The 17,666-nt window shown below is 34.3% G+C and overlaps 1 protein-coding gene across 2 annotated transcripts in view; it reads left to right on the top strand.

Annotated features, from left to right (window-relative positions):
- The window catches only part of LOC129216142 (nascent polypeptide-associated complex subunit alpha, muscle-specific form-like), a 125,802-nt gene that overhangs the window by 92,172 nt on the left and 15,964 nt on the right, over positions 1-17,666 (top strand). For both annotated transcript variants that reach the window (XM_054850299.1, XM_054850298.1), the window contains exons 25-30: positions 1,125-1,235; positions 2,211-2,534; positions 5,544-5,579; positions 6,031-6,165; positions 9,960-10,286; positions 11,540-11,575. In XM_054850299.1, coding sequence (XP_054706274.1) covers positions 1,125-1,235; positions 2,211-2,534; positions 5,544-5,579; positions 6,031-6,165; positions 9,960-10,286; positions 11,540-11,575 — 969 coding nt within the window. The remainder of the gene's footprint in view (positions 1-1,124; positions 1,236-2,210; positions 2,535-5,543; positions 5,580-6,030; positions 6,166-9,959; positions 10,287-11,539; positions 11,576-17,666) is intronic.

Raw genomic sequence — 17,666 nt, 5'->3', positions numbered from 1 at the left:
TTCTACAATGAACGACATATTTATGGTTTAAATGCATAGTTTCAAATTTTAATAAAATTACGAATGCTGAAAAAAAGGATGAGTGATCAATGTTAATTGCAAATTGATAGCTTTCTAATGACAAAAGGCTAAAGCCCGGTTCGGATGAAACGATCGTTTTTGACTAAGGGGTCATCAACAAATGATGTCACGCTTTGAGGGGGACAGCGGGTTTCTAAAATTATGAGTGGCAGTGTGTGACAAGGAAGTGTGACACAACAATATGGCCTACTACACTTGAGGCAATGTTGTTAAATCAACTTCCGAAAAAGTTAGCCTGTGACTAACATTTTTCGTTATCTTCACACTAGGAACTTAGTTGAACCAACTTTTCTCCTCATAAGTCGAACTTATTATTCAAGCAGCTTCTCCACAACGCTGTTAAAACTAAATCGAGTTGATTCAACTAGTTTACTCCTGCGTAGAGCAAACGCAACAATGCCCAGATGAGTTGAATCAACTAAAAAGTTGGTTTAACTCATTAACCGCGTTTACATGGATCCTTTCAACACCGAAAATAATCTGCTGTAAACCGTATTCCGGTTACTACCCGGGTAAATGTGGATTTTTCTTCCTCCTGCTATCGACTAGAGTAAAACGGGGTTTTTACCCAGAATGCACTTCACGAAACGAGTTTTGTTTACAAACTGGGTATAGCCGCAAAGTATGATGGGGAAAACTGCTTTCTCGAACACAGGTTACAAGCTTTTTTTGCATGTGAACGGTGTATTTTCCATCCGGTGTTTTCGGATGCGAAGTATAAAAATCTCATGTAAACGCGGCTATTGAGATGAGAATGGTAGCGGCAGAAGTGCCTGATGAGTTGACTGCGGTGTGAAGGATGACGGGCGCTTCCTTCACTTTTCTACCAGGTTACACTTCCTAATAACCGCCCGTTTAAAGTTGATTCAACTAAGTTGCTTCATAAGTAGGAGACCTAAGCTTTGAAAAATAGTGTGACATAAGACAAGGGGGGGGGGGCAACGTGTTCCACTTTGTGACGAAGGTTGCAGGGGTGAATTTTTTTAAAAACAATGTGTGACATCATTGGCGGACAGCCTTTAATATTTCAGTTCCACTTTCAGATGGAGCATGCAGTGCGATAAGATACAAGGTCAAGAAAGCGTTTAAACCGTTCGAACCTACAGATGCCAAATTGGTACTTCCTGATTCCTGTCCATGCACATGTACTCAAAGTATGAGGTTTTCATTTTTTTCTGTAATCTCCAATTAACTACTATACTACTATATACACAATGTAACAAATACTACTTTACTATACAAATACTACTTTACTAACACTATACTACTTTATACACAATGTAACAAGTTTTATAGTTTGAACATGTGTGCGAGAGTTTCAACTTTTAATTCCAATATTTATCTATATACTGCAGCCAAAGAATGATTACACAGCAAAAAAATAAAATCCAATTTATCTTTGCTACAATTAATTAACATTTAATAAAACGCAGATGTTGAACTTTTATAAAAATTTTAAATATTAATACTCCTGTTTTTTTTACTTCATTTTTTAAGTTCGTAAGTTTTCAGCTACAGCATTTAAATCGAAGCTTTGAGCCCCAAAACTCCATCGAAACTAGTAATTGCAACACCAAAAATGCAATTACGGAATTCAGTAACTTTTAATACGTGACATCAGATTGCTGATACTAGAAATTTCTCTTAAAAGGACTTAAAATTCATATTTGTTTCGTTGCCACCTTTCATAATATTATGCAAAAACTGCATTAATTTACGAATTTATTTTGAACAAATATAAAGTGAAAGAAAAAAGTGCTAAAAAAAACCGCAGTAGTAAGAAACATAATGCAGCCATTGAATTGTCAACTAAACCCCGTATTCGTGACCGGTACACCGATCCCAAATCGAAACGGACAACAAATTGTTCTACATTGCGCATAACAGAAACATAAGCTTTCCATTCGCTAAATCATTTTGTACAAGTTGGAAGTCATATTTCAATACACTTTGATTTATCTTTGATTATAGATATTTCGTACGATTGAATTTTAGAAAAAATGCTAGAAAAGACTATGAGAACTGATTTTCGAATCAAAAACCTATGAAAGTAAAACTCATTCATTAGTTTTTTTTTCTTCATAATTGATAGCTATTTTTAACCTCACTTTTTTGTATTTATTTTCTAGCCAACGGATTTGCTTTGATAGCAGCCGAAGCAAGCCCTGAACACATGAAAGAGGGCTGCGTCATAAAAGGAAATATTTACATCGTCTGCTTGCCTCCTGGAGTCAACCTCAACGTCCCAGCTTGTCCTCCTGAACAGACTGTTCCGTTAACTCCACCTGTAACAGCTGTACCTGCACCTGAACATCCAGTGGTTCCTCCAGGCGCTAGTCTACCACTGCCTCCTAGTCCTCCACCAGCAAGAGACTGCTTTGATCCCACAGATTTCACTTGTCCTATGTGTTCAATGGAACCAATTAAGCCAGCAACTTATTGCAATGCTACCAGTAAGTATATTTGGAGAAATGTCTGGGTAAATCTTTTGAAGAACAGGTGAAGAAAAGGGAGTAAGTGCAAAAACTAAAATTTTGGAGATGACTAGTACAAATGGTAGAAGAAAGTCGCCTCTATTTTAGGGTTCAGAGATGGTAATTCCTCGCCTTGGTAGGTGTTGCTGTACAGCATAGTTTAGAATAAAATTCAGTGAAAGTCTACCTGCCTGAACTTTGCATAGGCTTTACTCAATACTTTTAAAAAGTCCACTTATATATCTTCGCTTTGCACTACCTCAAATGTAAAATTTAGAAATTTTTCTGGAATACATGATTATTCTCATCAAAAAGCAAAAATCTTTCATTTCCTATATGAGATGAATTTAAAACAATATTTTGAGCGCATATACATATGCAACGGTTTTCAGCTCATAAAATTTTATATCATCGAATAAAAAAGCTGTTCACTTGAATTTGCGCGAAAACAATTCAAATCCAAAAAATCCTATTAATAGAATCTATGGGTTTTGATCCATACAAGAGAAGTCAAAAGTTCGCTTTATTTCTCACACTTCTGTTGGAACACTTAACGCCATTAATGAATAAAAAAAAAACAATACTCAGGGCCCGATTTAAAAAATTTTCAGACAATATGCCCGACACATCAGAATGGGCTCTTTTGAACAGTACAATCGACGAAGGGCTGTAGAGCTGTAACCGTACATGTAGTATTAACTAGATACAAATTGGAAAAGGTTTCATTGGGCAACGAGCTCTCCATGCATAGACGGGAAAATGCCCGAAAAGCGCATGCGTAATACCGTAGCCTAATGTTATGCAAACAGCATAGCATCCACGTAAGCTACGCTTTTGCCCGTCTATTTCAAGTTTAAATGGCGGCCTTTGGCTTTCACTACGGAGTTGATCATCTATTTGTACGGTAACGACTCCAGTAATTGGCACTTTAAGAGTTTGTCCTTAAACTTACCTCGGTTTTCATTAGTTAGAAAAATATTCACTTGCAATTATTGTATTAAAGAATGCACATTTGTGTATCGAATTAGTTCACTAAAATCAAAAATATTTGAATTGATATTTTTATAAAAATATATGCATAAAAAGTTTTTAAAATCACCAGTAATTGGCACCTGATACCCCAGTGTATGACACCTTGTGATCTAGTAATTGGCTCATGTTAATAGAACTGGAAAATCACTTGATTGTTCACTTTTAGATTACATACAAATAATACCATCATAAGAAACATAATTAATGTTAATTTAAAGTAGGTAAATTTACATAAATTAATGTTAAATCCCACATCTTGACGTTTCAAAAGTATTTTAGAGAGATAAAAATAAGTTTGGAGTTTTGCATGGAAAAAAAATCGAGATAATTGTTGTTTCATTAGTCGGTATGCAGTTTCGATTTTACGAAGTATAGCTGCTTCCACAGAAAAAGGAACATTGACAACATTGACCCGATGATTCTAAGGGACCATAAAAAATGGACCAATTCTCTATAGTCGCAATATCTGACTGATGGCCAAACAGATTTGTTTTTTATTGTTGCTCTTAAAAATTTAACAGTATATTCTGTAGTAATCAAATCAGTAATAGAACCCATATAATATAGTTGCTGCAAAAGTATCAGAAATCAAACTAGTGACATATTGCATAACACATTAATGTTTATAGGCACATGTGCCAATTACTGGAGACTAGCAAAACTGAAGCACGACTAAATAGCATCCATCATTATTTCAAAAATCTAAAAAGGGACAAAAAATATAGTTTTACCCACTCAAAGTAACATCTTTCAACTAAACAAAACTGTTGACAACGAAAATTTGAAATATATTTTAATTAATATTTTTTTGGATTGATGCGCATACTTCCCTTAAGACAGAGACGAAGCTTTTGCAACAAAAATGGCTGATTTGACACAAGCCACAATTGTTCCTCTTTCCTATGAACTGCTACCATTTAGTGATTTAGTAATATGAATTGAAGTTATAATCTTTTAAATAAATGTATATCCAGTTGGTATATAGCCTTCTAATTTGAAAAGATTTTATACGAATATTATTTTCGAACATTTTTGTTGGAAATGCTAATTACTGCTGACCTGCCAATTACTGGGGGTGTTACCCTACTTCATCTATGAGTGAAACCACATTCCTCCTTTTCTGCCAACAAGTTAGGGTACACTGTTGGTGTAAACTAAAGCCCTAAGTAGCTACACGTCCACCATCTTGGGGCTACATGCCACTTTCTTCCTCTGTCTACTATGATGAAGTAGGATGTTTTGCTTCTTGATTGTGGATTAACATGGAGTTAATAAGCTACCACAATCAAGAAGTAAAACACGATATTTCACCATACCAAACGCTGGAAGAAAGCGGCTTTTAGCCCCAAAATGGCGGACGCATCGTTACATAAACTACGATTGAGAACTTCAGTGCAAACTACCTCAGCAAAATGCTAGATAGCGAAAAAAAAAAAAAAAAAAAAAAGGCTGTTTTGATGTTAAAAGTCGCATTGCTGTACACTTGATAAGCGTTATTGATTTTAAATACTGTACCAAATAAATTGAAGCCACCGATTAGTATACTTTTTATGGTCTGGAGCTAAAAGGGCCTTTAGGCTGGGTTTCTCTATGATTGAGCTTCCATGCAAATTAAACCATGATTGTGATGAAAGTAAATTTCATTCATAAAAGTGAAATCCTTGTAGTTTGTTGCTTTACTATGAAAATCAGCAAAATTTTGCAAGGATAGCGCCATATGGAAATTAAAAATATGACGTTATGGCAATTAATAATTCAGAACGTTTTGTATGCTTAAATATTAGAACTTGGAATATAACACTAAATAAAATTCATATAAAAAAGGAGGGTTCCGACTTATAACAAATTTTCTGAATTCCTCAATGCAGAAAATAAAATGCAGAGAAAAAGTTGCTGAATTTTTGGAATGAAATATCAAGTTTCTATTTTGAATTTTATTTTCCTTTCTTTTTCTAGCTTTCATGGTAAAATTTGAAGGGGACATTAAAAATGGTAAGAAATACCACTAATTATCTTATGTAACTTTCTAATATTTCTATCAGTTTTAACTCAGAAGAATTGTTAAGTAAACAGTAATGCATGAAAATAGCATATATGCTTTCTTACTCTTTATAACCTAAATTTCATTCATGATATTTATCGTACATTTTAGTAACAATAGCTGATAAAAAAAATATGAATATTTTTCAAACTATATAAGCATTTATTTATAGTAATGTATATGCAATCTTTTGCAATAGCAAAACTGATTACAGCAGTATAAAATATTGGTAATTTTCATGACTTCATAATGCGAACATTACAAATGCAAATGGATATCCTGAAAAATGTGTGTGACATAAAGAAATTAATTTTTCACAAATGTATTCAAAATATACAGTGCATGCTTAGTAAGAGCTAAGACCGAATAAAATTCAAGCAAATATTTTTTTTCATTTTCTAGATCATTCTTCATCCTGCAGATCTGGCAGCATGGTTTCCTTGTATGATGTGACGAAATTAAAGCAAGCCAGCAAAGCTCTTATCAACGTACTATACACTGTTCCGAAACACTGTTCTTCTTGTTCGTTCTTAAATGGCAAGTGTTTAAAACAAGTACCTATTTTCGTTTTGCTTGTGCTGGTAAAGCTTGACCACGGAGAGAAAGCGGATGACCTTGAAGCAGAAATCATTTGTAATAAGTAGAATCATCCAGAAAGCGCCGAGCAGTAAGAGGTGCGTTCTCGCTGATCCTATCTATTAAAGTCAAGCCCACTTATTGGAATATCGGTTAAAAGAATATCCCGTTTAATGTAATACGATTTCAATGCACCAAACAGTTGATGCATATTAATTTGGTCCCGGTTAATGGAATATCCCGCTTATTAGAATAATTTTTCATGGAAAATTGGCTATTCCATTAAGCGGGCTCGACTGTACAAAATAAAAACAAACAACTTATAACAAAAGATACAAATGGCTTTCCTCTTCAAAATCATCCGCCACCTCTCCGTGGTCAAGCTTTAGCTATAAATGTAGAAGCTCAAACTTCAATCAAATCTTATAAACTTAATAAATAATGCTGAAAAATCAGGTACAGTAGAACCTCGTTTGTCCGATCTAGCTGGGACCATTGGCAATCCGAATAAGCGGAAAGCTAGATAATCCGAGTATTGTGGAAAATAACCAAAACAAATCCTTAAATAAGAGCCGTTCCTTTTATTACAGCCAAAAACAATACTTTGCAACAAAAATAACATAGGATTGTTTTGCACGATCCACACTTAATCATTGAAATGATTCAATCAAATAATTTATCATTTAATTCAGCTGCAGTGGACTGTTCCGTTCCTTCCACGAAGTTCTGTTGCAACTTTTCGGCTTTTAACAGGACACGATTGCCAAAATGCCCATTTATGCCACGGCCGTTTTGGTATGCCCAAAAGCTCCTTAGCACCTATAGGTGTGCAAATTGGTACATTTTATTTGGACTCCCAGAGAATGTTTTTAAAAGCCCATTTTTTAAAAAATTTCGCTTTGAATATTTTCATCAGGTTAATAGTGGGGTGGGATTTTAAAACTGTTCTTGTTGTATTGGGCTCTTTACTTAAATCCTATTATTTACGAAAAGGGGAGCGGGATTTTCAGTTTAATCTAATCATAACGCGAATTTTAATCTGATTCTTCGTAACAGATCTTCGGGAATTGACGAACGTCGGCGAACTGGATGCGGATCCTCCTAGTGAGTTGACTAAAAGCAGAAATAGCAAACTTTTGCTGATAGAAGTGGTGCGAAATAAAGGGTCAGAATACATCGAAGTTGGAAAAACATTGCAGAGTAAAGACGAAAAATAACAAAACAAAAAAAAAAAAAAAAAAAGAAGAAGAGATGTGTGTGTGTGTGTGTGTGTATCTAATTTGAATTCTGACACTTTGAATTCGAATTATGTTTTTCGCAATCACGAATTGTGACAGGACCCTACTCATTGGAGGCTATTGTTTCTAGAAACGGCTCATGTCCTCCCAAGCCTGCCCCTCCTCCTGGGCGGTTACGTGTGTGTATGTATGTAAGGAATTGTTTGTGTGTAGACGTGTGTGTATGTAGGAGTGTGTGTATGCAGGACATGGACGCCACCGCCTAGGAGGAGGGGATTCCGGTGGACAGTGCAGCAAGTGCAGGCTAGGACCAGAGGAGCAGCTCCGTCCTCCTGTGGACGGCGCACAATGGTTCGAAACGACGAAAAAGCGGAAAAAAATCAATAACTTTGAATATTCTCAAAAAATGCTTTGGAAAATTGTTAAAATTATTGCATGGTAATATTTATCTCCATGCTTGCTGATCGTATTCACTGTGAAGCCCCGATTTTACGTCCCTCGAATCTACGTTTTCCCACATTTTACGTTTTTTATCATCAGGTCCCAGTAATTTAACCCGGATGGAAAGTTTGTTATTGATGAATTTCCCGCATTTTACGTTTTTCCTTTGCAGTTAAAAAAAAGTAAAAAAATGTTTTAAAATTAAGAAAAGTGTTTCCCTCTGTGCATTTTTAAACATAATCCACTCTGTTGAAAGTTAATCCATGAAAACAGAAACGCGTCTGCTCCATCCGTAGCTGACCTCATGGACTTTTCGGCTGCGAATGAAGATGAACAAGAAGAAGAGGAAACACAACTCGTTTCTTCTTTCAATACTGCATTTAAGAGCTTAATAATAGTGAAAAACAGTTTTCTTTATCATAAAGACCAAAAAAAAAAAAAAAACTTTGCAAAGTGTTCCAATCCTGGAAGATATTGTATTTACTATGGATTCAATGACTCAATATTACTGACTATTTTCAACCTAAACGCCCGAATTCGTTACTTAATGTGTTAGAATAATCTAAAGTGGTGTGTACAATAATGTTCTTTTCGTAAAATATCGCATATTTACATTTTATAAGAGTCATCGTAGCAACTTTTATTACTATTTTTGTTTCCTTATCTGATTTTTGCTTTTTATACATTTCCCGTATTTTACGTTTTCCCATATTTTATGTTTTTGGGTTTGAATTGACGTTTTCCCAATTTTATGTATTTTATGTTTGATTCAGGCCTCTGAGGAACGTGAAATCGGGGTTTCTGTGCAGTTCAAATTCATCTCTGTTTTTAGTGAAAAATATAAATTAAATATGTCATATGCCAAACGCATGCATTGCATGTTTATTGTAATTGATATCCTCGAACAATATTTTCTGGCAATGTTGACAAACTGAGAACAGCTTTATACTAGAATGATTTCGAAAATGAAATCAGAAATTTCAAACGTTTAATGATTTTCTAATTTCATTGTTTTGTGAACAGAATTGTTATTTAACTTTTTATATAGAATTCTGTATGAGTTTTAAAAATTTCTTTCTCATATGTACCTTCTTTAAAGCCAAACGGGTCCGAAAATTGTTATTTTCAGAATACTACTGCATTGCTTGTAGAATAATGCTCCGCATTAAGCCATAACAACGTAAATCTGTTTTAAAAAATCCTCTATATTTATTGATGAATGTTTCAAAAGCCCCAATTTTCGGAAACAGTAAACAAGCGTTTTTAGGCTCTCCTGAAAAGTAGTGAAACTGTGACTTACGTTAGTCTGGAGCATGTCAAATTGGATGAGTAATTTTTTTGATAGAAAAGCAATTGACCCCCGTCATATCGCTACGAGTTATTTTCTAACTTATTATATTGGTATTCGTAAATAGCGAAGATCAAACAAAAACATCTGCCACGACTGCAGTCGCAGGTGGTCGCAGCTAAAATGTTGTTTATTTACAGGAAGGATTAAACTATTTATATATGTAAATTTTAGCCCACCGGAAGCCGCCGATAAAAGTATATTCCACAATACTTTTCATTATATTTTTAAGAATTATTTTTTTTTTATATTTTATGTAGTTTTTAATTTTGATGAATTTTTAAACTACAATGTGATATGCATCCTATAAGTGTGAAAAACCAATAAGAAATGACTTTTATTAAATTTTAGTCCTCCTTATTGAACGAATGAATTAAAACTGAAGTATAAGGCATACGTCCGAAAAAAGTAAAAACATAATTGTTCAACAATCTGGGCTTATTTTTGTAAAAACGATTTTTTTTTTTCAAAACACTCTTATGGAGTAAGTTACTACAACTCAAGGGCTAAGTAATTACGGCAAGAAATATTTTTTATCTTAAAACTTAAAAATGGCTATTTTTTCCGTCCTTGAACCACTGTGCGGCGGTGCTGCAGAGGCCCCTGGTCCACTCTGAATCAGGAACCGGACATCAAGGACGCTCAGATGAAAGCAATAAGCAATCGTAATCGCTCAAAAAAAAAAAAAAAAAAAAATGAAACTATAACATATTACATTTTTCTTTCAGATCGTGGGTTTGGTTTACTGGCTTTCCCTCCACTAACACCTATGGTAAACCCGCTCGAACTGCAATTGAACAGTCTGATTCACGTGCACGCCTTACCATCTGGCAAAACGGAGCTGCCCTTCTGCGGCATGCCTGCTAGCTTCCCCAGATCCCGGTTTAACGAATTGCCCGATGAGATCATCTTGGATCCCGTTGACAACGAATTGTCTACGTTGAGAATCCGCGACTTGGGATTGTACGAATGTCCCACCAAAGCACAGAGTTGTCCTCAATGTGAAGAATTGGACGATGAAGAACTGAATCGATTGATCTGCTCCTCGGATCGCGGTAAATATATTGCTTTTCATAAAGTACCATTCTGTCGAACAGAGAGACTTTGATATATATATACATGTATATATATATATATATATATATATATATATATATATATATATATATATATATATATATATATATATATATATATAGTAAAAATTCAAGGAAATTTTAAGGTAAATATTACTGTAAAATGGAGTGTATGCTGCACAGAGAAAACTTTACAGTGAATTGTACCAGAAAACCTAAACGATTGTTGCTGATATAGCCCTAGCGCTATACTGTCGAATAGGGAGAGTTTGTGACAGAATTGTTTGAAATTCAGTATATTTTTTCTTTGTAAAAATACAGAAAAATTTTAAGGTAAATATTACAGTTAAATGGAGTGTTTACTGCACAGAGAGAACTTTACAGTAAATTGTACCAGAAAAACTAAACGATTGTAGCGCCAATCGGTATACCACGTGACTTACACCGCAAATATATATTTCAACTTTCCCGTTTTCTCCTTTAGTCCCGCTCAGTATAGTCACATATACTACCGTGGGCAGGTAAAGGGCAATAACTGCAAGTTTTTCTTTTTTTCCTTTTTTTTTTTTTGCATTTTTGGCATTGATTTTACGTTAGCTTTATTGTACAAGCTTGATTGTTTGCTTTCTGCTTAAAAAAAGTGCGATAAAAGCATCTAATTCCAACCCCTTCTGTCAGTATTGAATTCAACACACATTTCTTCAAATATCTCGAAAAATCATTTCTGCAGATACTGCCGTTTGCCGTCCACGGCAGTATGAAATATGAAGTGAAAAAGAGGGCGCTTGAAACGAGAGCGAGCACTGAAATCACTGGTCTTTTGTACTGTGCCACTGATCCACGTAGTGATATCCTAAGCTCACGGTAGTATAGATATCGTAAAATCTTCCACGATTGATTTTATGAGGATAAAAACTACTTTAGTTTGCATATGTCGCACTTACATAGTTGGATATGAATTACCCAAGATGCTTTAGTTCGCCTAAATAGGTTTAACTGCAAAAATTGTGATTGATCATCACGTCCTCACTGTCATTATCTTTATTGTAGAGTGATAATTCGTTAACGCACTGATGGAGAGTCTTTATTATAGTTTCGAAACAGCTATTTTATGTTATCTTTTGACGATTGGTGCTTTACTTATGTCCAATTTTAAATTTCTTTAATATTTATTGATTTGAATATTAAAAGTTTTGAAAGACAAAGCTAATCGATTCTATTTCTTTCTCTAGCCTTACTTATTTCTCCGAATGTTAAAGAAAGTGATGGTGAGTATCATTTTACTTTTGCTTCTAATTCGAAAATGCCAATCGCTATTTATTCGCCTTTTAAAACTGCATATTCTATGCATTTGCGAAACTTAGCGGAATACGTAGGGAGATATGTAACGGTACGATATATTTATAATTAACATTAATAATATAATAATAACATAATAAATATATATATTGTATAGCAGCTATTTGTCCGCTTTTGATATGGAGCTCCGTTGTATTAGGAACAATCTCAGTTTAGCTTGAATTTATTCGTACCCATAATGTCTGATTGACAAATTAGCGTGTCAGTTTTGGCCCGCGCATTCTCATCGAAGTTGCCACATCAGAAGTCAGAAAGAATTGAAATTCGTAAAACCAGAGGTAATAATGGAAAATAGCAAATAATGAATGTTTCAGGATATGGATTCAAGCTAAGGTAAAGATTATGAGGGTATAATGTATATGTGAAACCAATAAAAACATTAGCGAAAGAAAAAAAACGTATATGAAAAAAAAAAGGCAAACCATCAAGTTGATATTTTAATTATTTCGACCAATGCAATGTTTATAGATTGGTGAATAACAAATGCTTGTTAAAGGTGTTCCCACACAATTAAACTAGAAGAATCTTATACATATAAAATCTGAGTATCTATCTATCTATCTATCTATGTCCAAGCTTCTTCTCCCGAACGACAGTGAACTGACCATCGAACCAGGTATCGATGGATTCGTCATCCTCCCGTCTTCATGTTTGGCTATTTAACATAATCCTCCGATAATAATTAGCGGAGATAGCAATTAAAAACTATTAATTATGACTCTTAGATTTCAAAATCAAATCCCTATTTTTCGAAGGCTTTCCTCCATTCAAATTATTATTCAGTGCTTCATCTCAACTTTCCATAACAATGCTTTTATTAAAATGTATAGCGGGTGAAGAAAATCATTGAGATGAAAGATCTGTTGCCATTTTTTTTCTCGAATATGAACAGGTAAAATTCTTGTTTTTATTTTGAGGCTTTTCCTGTAATCAGGGGATTTAAAATGTTTACTTTTTGGGGTTTTCCGCAATCTGCCGCAAAATTTCAGTGACTTTTTTTTTTGGTTCAAGCCTGATTGTTAAATACGCGTCACATGACATAACTTTCATTTTCGAGGAGGACCGTGCACGTCGTAAAGTAAATGAGTGATTTACAAGTTATTTGAGTTCTTTGAGGGTTTGTACCTGGAAAACGGATTGATGTAATTCTTGTACGACCATGTGGATAGAATCCATCCAAATATTTATCTGAGTGGTATGTTGCATTAATAAACACCCGGGCAACGCCGGGTAGTAGACTATTTTATGTAAAAAGCGGATTGTTATTGTGCATAAATATTTCCGATATAGTCTATCAGATGTAATTCAGTTTAACGTGAGTAAAGATTATAGTTGATAATGCATATATTTTCCCCTTTTGTGCTGACTGAAAATGTACTCATAACTTGTATCATTGATAACGATTATTAACGTTGATGAGGTGTTTTGGCAAAAATATGTTTTACTGGTGTTTTGCAAACCTTGCTTTACGCGCATTTATTTATTCCTTAACGCGTTAGAAACTAGTGTCAGTGTACTACAAAAGCATCAACTGGACTGCTCTTACATTTTTTAGGTAGCCCGTGCAACGCCGGGCACGCAGCTAGTAATAACATAAATGTTTAAAAGCTAGCCATTCACTTTTTTCCTTACCCCAGTGAGATTCGACAATTCAAAAATCGACTGCGTGGTAATCTTATTGTGGGGTTTTAAATTGCATTTAAAAAAAAAAAAAAGGAAAAAGATCGTAAACTGGAATAGAAATTGCTTCACATAGCATGCTAGACTGGAAGATTTTTTTCTTCTAACATTGGCAAGAAATTCTTTTGAATAACTGAACATTTAGAACAGAAATACCAAGTAGAATTTGTATTCACGCTTTATTAATAAGATACCCATCGCAGACGCATCTAACCAGGAAAACCGTACGTTAGTGTAAAAATGAAGAAAAAAAAATCGAACACTTAGCATTGGGGATGCTTCTTCCACTCAAAAAAACTACTTTTAGTCACTGAAATTGATAGAATAAGCAAAAAATAAATAAATGAATAACGTGGAGCCAGGAAATACTTTTATTTTACCAACATCGAATTTTTATTTATTTATTTTTTTAAATGTCAGATTTCCAACACAAGATGTTTCATCGTGTGAAGTCACATCATGTGAAGTCACAAGTAAAGATGGCCATCTTGGATCGAAGCTCGTGTTTGCCTTTTCCAGCAAGCAGGCCCGAATCTACGTACCCGCCGTGCGGTGTGTGTGTGTGGGGGGGGGGGGTTGCAGCACTGAGGGGCCCACGTCCCAATCTAGTGTGAGCAATCCAGTGGGGAGTAAGGTGCCCTGATGATTCTTTGCACGGGGCGTACAATTGGTAGATACGGGTCTGCCAGCAAGATATCGGCTTTTGGTGATTTTCACTGCGAGTAATTATTAACGGAACGAGAATAGTTAGTTAAATAAATTATTCATTTGGCAAACTTTGGCAATGTCCTGAAACTTTGTTCTGGTTACCGTAGAAGCCGCTATATATACAGGCCGACACATCAGCTTAAGTTTAGCCATTTCGGATCGAATTTTTCAATGTTGCGCTGCTAGGGTTACCACAGCAAAGTTTTGGGTTTCGCCACATTTGCCGAAAATAATATTTTATTTAATAGACAATTCCAGGACCGAATCGATCGCAGTGAAAATCACCAAACGCGATAACTTGCCAGAAAAGGCAACCACTCAAACATGAGCTCCGATCCAAAATGGCTTATCTTTAGATGATCGATCGGTTCGTATATACAGGGGACTTAGGTAACCGTAGCGACTTGTTTACTTTTGATGTCAGCAGCGAAAATGCAAACAGCAACTGAACGTCTTTTAAGATAATTTTTTAAGAGAGAAAATAAGCCAAAATAAGGAAATAAAGTAACTCACTCCATGTTTTCGACCATGCCCATTCAGAAAAAAAAAAAAAAAATGTTTTTTGAAAAATGGGAAACAACTCAATTGAAAAAACAGAGTGAAACATGTTTTCGGATGCATAAACCATTCGGTGACATTTTAAAAAGATCGCCAAATTTAGCTAAAAATGGGCACTATAACAGCTGCTGCATAGCTTCGTCGACATTCAAAGCTATCGAATTCCGGGTCAGTTTCCACGGTCTTCCATTGCTCGTGAAACTTGGCGACTTATCTTAAAATGTTGACTCTAAGACCTTATAACGAGGGCATGAGGGTAAATGATTTATGAATTTAACTATGCTCTTTCAATTGCAACTTATTTATTTTCTTTTAATATGTTACACTATTCGTATGATTCCTTAGTAAGATCATGCAGATGAAAAAGAATGAATGTCAGAAGCTATTTGTTCATTTACGAAAAACTAGGAAAAATACTTATCATGAAAACTTACTTTGGCGCGCCATTAGTTTTTGCACAGTACTAACAGCAAATACTTACGTTGTTCTGCTTCGGAAGGAGCTGGATATGATAAGGTACAACTTCGGAATAAATCCCGTACGCGACGCACGCAAACACATCATGGGAACTCCTGATTATGTGCCATAAAAATTACTTTTCGATCTTTTCCATTCTGAGAGTTAGGTTTCTTCAATTTAACCAACAAGCACAAAGGTAAGAATTTACACTTTTTATTACTTTGTAAACTTTGCAGAAAATTTTCTTTAGATATAATAGCCATAGTTTAGTATAAATTTATTATTAGTTAAGTACTCGAACTGTCCAATGCATCATATTCTAAGTTGCTTACAGACTTACACATGCAATTTAAAAATGCAAAGTCAAGGAATTAGAATGGACTCATTTTCTAACTTTAAGATTTTTGAAAACAGAAATTTTGCATATTTTAAAAATGATTTTTTACGCTTGTTTCGACATTTTGATGATAAATGATTACCGTAATTTTCCACTGAACTCAAAACTTGTATATCTGTTCGTTAGTAGACAAAAAAAAAAAAAAAAAGAAAGTTTTATGTCTTAAAAGTCGAATATTTCTTTAAAATATTTGTATATGCACAGACCAAAAAATGAAGCTCTTTGAGAAGAAGTTGGAATTGCAAGGGACATTAAATATATTTTTTTTTAATAATTTTCAACGTAAAAGACTTTTTATGCGAGGCAATTGTTCCAATGTAGCTTGTTTTGACCACAGAGAAAAATAAATATGAGGCAGTGAGAAGCAAAGAGATGTAAGTGGTTAAATTGAAAATTTGGAGATAACCAGTTGTGCTTCAATTTTCTTCCCTCTCAGTAGAGAAAATAGTACGTAATAGAGAAGAAACAGAATTTTGTTAAATACTAATCTTGAAAGCTCAGTTAGAATACTAAGAAATATATAGCTGCGTAATTTGCTCTATTGACCTAGTTTTTTGAGCCCGAAAACGACACTGCTCAACTAATCAGAAATGACAGAGAAGTCAAAAGAATACAAGGCCTGAGGACTAACTTTCGACCAATTGGCGATATTTCGCGAAATTTGGTGATAAAAAAGGGATTTCAAATTCAATGTCAGCTTAGAGATATTGGCTATATATGGCGGCTCTTAAAAGAACCCCTAATTAAACCGTTGGATATTTGAAGGTGCTCCAATACAATTTCAAACGCTTTCTTTCAAAAGTAAAGATGGGGGGGGGGCATAAAATGAAATGCAAATAAAATACTTAAAATAGAATTCATCATGTACTGATTTTGTAGGGCTTTTCGATACATGATGAATAATAATAAAACAATTGAATTCTTTTCAAGATGCATAAAGCATTCTTTAAAACCTTACTGTAAAATGGGGTTACTTGGATCCGAAATTTCATACTTTTTGCGAGTTTTACCCTGAATGCTTTGTTAAACCCATAATGTGAACTGACAACCTGACGTTTGGCTACCACCTTAATCCGTTTTTAAACAACAATTTTAATTCTTTATACATTTTTTTTTCTATTTTTAAAAATTGGGTTCAAGTAGCCGTGCGCTGGGGCTGCTTGGTCCCACTCAGCAAATCCACTAGAAAAAGCTGTAAAACAGGTAGTGGTATCAAGAAGGACCAATGAATTTGAAAAATCAACTCAAAACGTAGCATTCTAGTGAGCAAACTATTTACGTAAATTGCAAATTATTTATACAAATAATTAATATAAAATCAATGTACACATAAAACCATATTTTTAGGCAAACATAATTTCTCAAATAGAAACATAATCTAACTATAGCTGAAACCAATTGAAATGCTCATTATTTAAACATTAGAAAGAGTGAAAACCCCTCAATTTAATGGCTTGGATGGATTTTTTTCTCTGATATTATTTAATACTTGCTCTTCCTAGCTATTAAATACTACAGGATGCCCAGGCTTGTTTTGTGAACGATCTTTTAATTTCCTTTTTAAAGTGGATATACTTAAGTCGAAATGGGCTGATGCCACTCTCTATGGCACTTCTCCGGAATTAGTTGAATCTGGACACAATTGTAAATTTTCCTCTTAATAATCCACATTATTTCCTACTTCAAAGGGTTCTCTTTTACTTTCGGACCCTTTTTATCCCCAGGTATGCCAAAAGAAAAAAAAAAAAAAAAGAAAAAAAAAAAAAAACGGGTATAAATAGTAACAAATTTCTTTATTTTAAAAGATTACAAACCATACTTAACATAATTTAGTGATGAAATGGGGTTTGGGACTGCTTGAACGCTGGATTCAAGTAGCCCCATTTTAAGGCAATCAGTGCACTTTTACTAACTCTTATATTAGTTACTGTGATAATTATATAGCTATAACCTTAAAGCACTGTTATTTTATTGAGAAATAAAATGCAAACATAAAACTATCTTGACCTTGATGATATCAGATGTTTCCATGAACTTACATATGAAAGTTTGCAGGCACAAAAAAAAAAAAAAAAAACTTTTTAGACAACTTGCAATCAAAATCTCGATCAGAAAAATTTGGGAATAGCAAAAACTTTGTTTCATGCTCCAGCCTCTACGTAGTACTGCTACCTGTCATGGAGAAAGTTTTTTAAGTC

The sequence above is a fragment of the Uloborus diversus genome, chromosome 2, assembly GCF_026930045.1.
Source record: "Uloborus diversus isolate 005 chromosome 2, Udiv.v.3.1, whole genome shotgun sequence".
Classification (NCBI taxonomy): domain Eukaryota; kingdom Metazoa; phylum Arthropoda; class Arachnida; order Araneae; family Uloboridae; genus Uloborus; species Uloborus diversus.
Note: the sequence above shows the minus strand (reverse complement) of the source record. Positions and strands in the feature narration are given on the sequence as shown.